Below are 1,650 nucleotides of genomic sequence, written 5' to 3' on the forward strand. Positions count from 1 at the left end.
GGGTCTTGAGCCGGGAGGAGAAGTACACCTTTGTGCGGCAAAGACAAAGACAGCAGCGCTATAGGGTAAGCAACTTTATGCCATTTGTCATGTAGTTCTACACGTATTAAAAATTAAAAATAATACTGAATATGTTAAAAATCGAATACAAGATGGGAAGGAAATACATTATGTATTTAACAACATCATGTTGCACACATTTGTAAAAATCAAGAATTACACCTTATACATAAATACTCCTTATGTTATTTTTGTTGATCGCTTTTATACATGATGCTATTAATAGTGATATAGTAACATCTGTCCTTTTTTGTTTGTTTATTTTTTTAGACGCTTCTCCTTTTGTCAAAACAGCGCCGCCGACCAGTCATTTGGGCTCTCCGCCGCGCCAATGAGTGGTGGGATGTGACCGTCCCTGGATTCACACACACACAGTGGGTGCACAATTTCAGAATGTCGGAGGAAACATTTTTATACCTTTGTGCAAAGCTAGGTCCAGCGATGGAGAAGCAAACCACCAACTTCAGAGCTTGTGTGCCTGTGAGGAAAAGAGTTGCCATTGCACTGTGGAAGCTGGCTACCAACAGTGAATACAGAAGTATAGGTCATCTTTTTGGTGTCAGTAAATCATCAGTGTGCCGGTGTGTGCAGGACTTTTGTAAAGCTGTATGCACATTGCTAGCTCCTGAAATTATTCATTTTCCGGACTGGCAAAAGCTTAAAGACATGGCTGACTACTTTGAGAACAGGTGGGGCCTTCCACAGTGTGTTGGTGCTATTGATGGGTCACACATACCAATAATAGCACCACAAGAATACCACACTGACTACTTCAACAGAAAAGGGTGGCATTCCATCATCCTCCAAGGAGTAGTGGATGGAAAAGGACTATTCTGGAGTGTGAACGTAGGAAAGCCTGGGAGCTTGCACGATGCTCGGGTTCTACGACTGTCCACATTTTGGGATTGGGTTGGCCAGGGAGGCCTGTATCCTGTTTGCACTAAGAACATTGGGGGGGTGAATGTTGGCTATTATGTGCTCGGGGACTCTGCCTACCCTTTACAAAATTGGCTCCTGAAACCATTTCCTGACAATGGCCGCCTGACACTAGAACAACAAACCTACAACAAGAAAACATCCAGGGCTCGTGTAGTAGTTGAAAATGCATTCGGAAGACTTAAGGGTAGGTGGCGTTGTCTTATGAAGAGGAATGACAGTGACATTGCACTTGTCAAATCCATGGTGCTTACTTGCTGTGCTCTTCACAATCTTTGTGAAAGACATGGAGAAGACTTCCACCAGGATTGGAATACGTCTGCAGAAGAGCCAGGACGGGTAATTACACTGGATAGCGAAGAAGAGTGCAGTGAAATACGTCAGGCTCTCATGCGGCACCTCAACCTTTAATTTCTTACCCTGGTTTTATTAACGTTTTATTACAGTTTTATTACATTTTAGAAATTTTTAATAAAGTTTTAAATTTAATCAGACACACACAAAAAGTCTCTCCTGTTTTTTATTCTAATAAAAAAATGATCTTTCAAAATATACTCACAAGTACAGAGTAAAAAAATATATTTACAAATAAACATTATTTACAAAAAGCAAAAATAAATGTAATTATCAAAAAAATAAAATAAAGAAGTGTAC

At 40.2% G+C, this 1,650-nt stretch overlaps 1 protein-coding gene across 1 annotated transcript; it reads left to right on the forward strand.

The window, feature by feature from the left end:
• Positions 1–453: 453 nt before the first annotated feature.
• LOC134609458 (uncharacterized) lies at positions 454–1,407 on the forward strand. The gene has a single exon (XM_063453133.1). The coding sequence runs from the start codon at positions 454–456 to the stop codon at positions 1,405–1,407; it is 954 nt and encodes a 317-aa protein (XP_063309203.1).
• The last annotated feature ends 243 nt before the right edge of the window (positions 1,408–1,650 follow it).

Source organism: Pelobates fuscus, chromosome 4 (assembly GCF_036172605.1).
Source record: "Pelobates fuscus isolate aPelFus1 chromosome 4, aPelFus1.pri, whole genome shotgun sequence".
Lineage (NCBI taxonomy): Eukaryota > Metazoa > Chordata > Amphibia > Anura > Pelobatidae > Pelobates > Pelobates fuscus.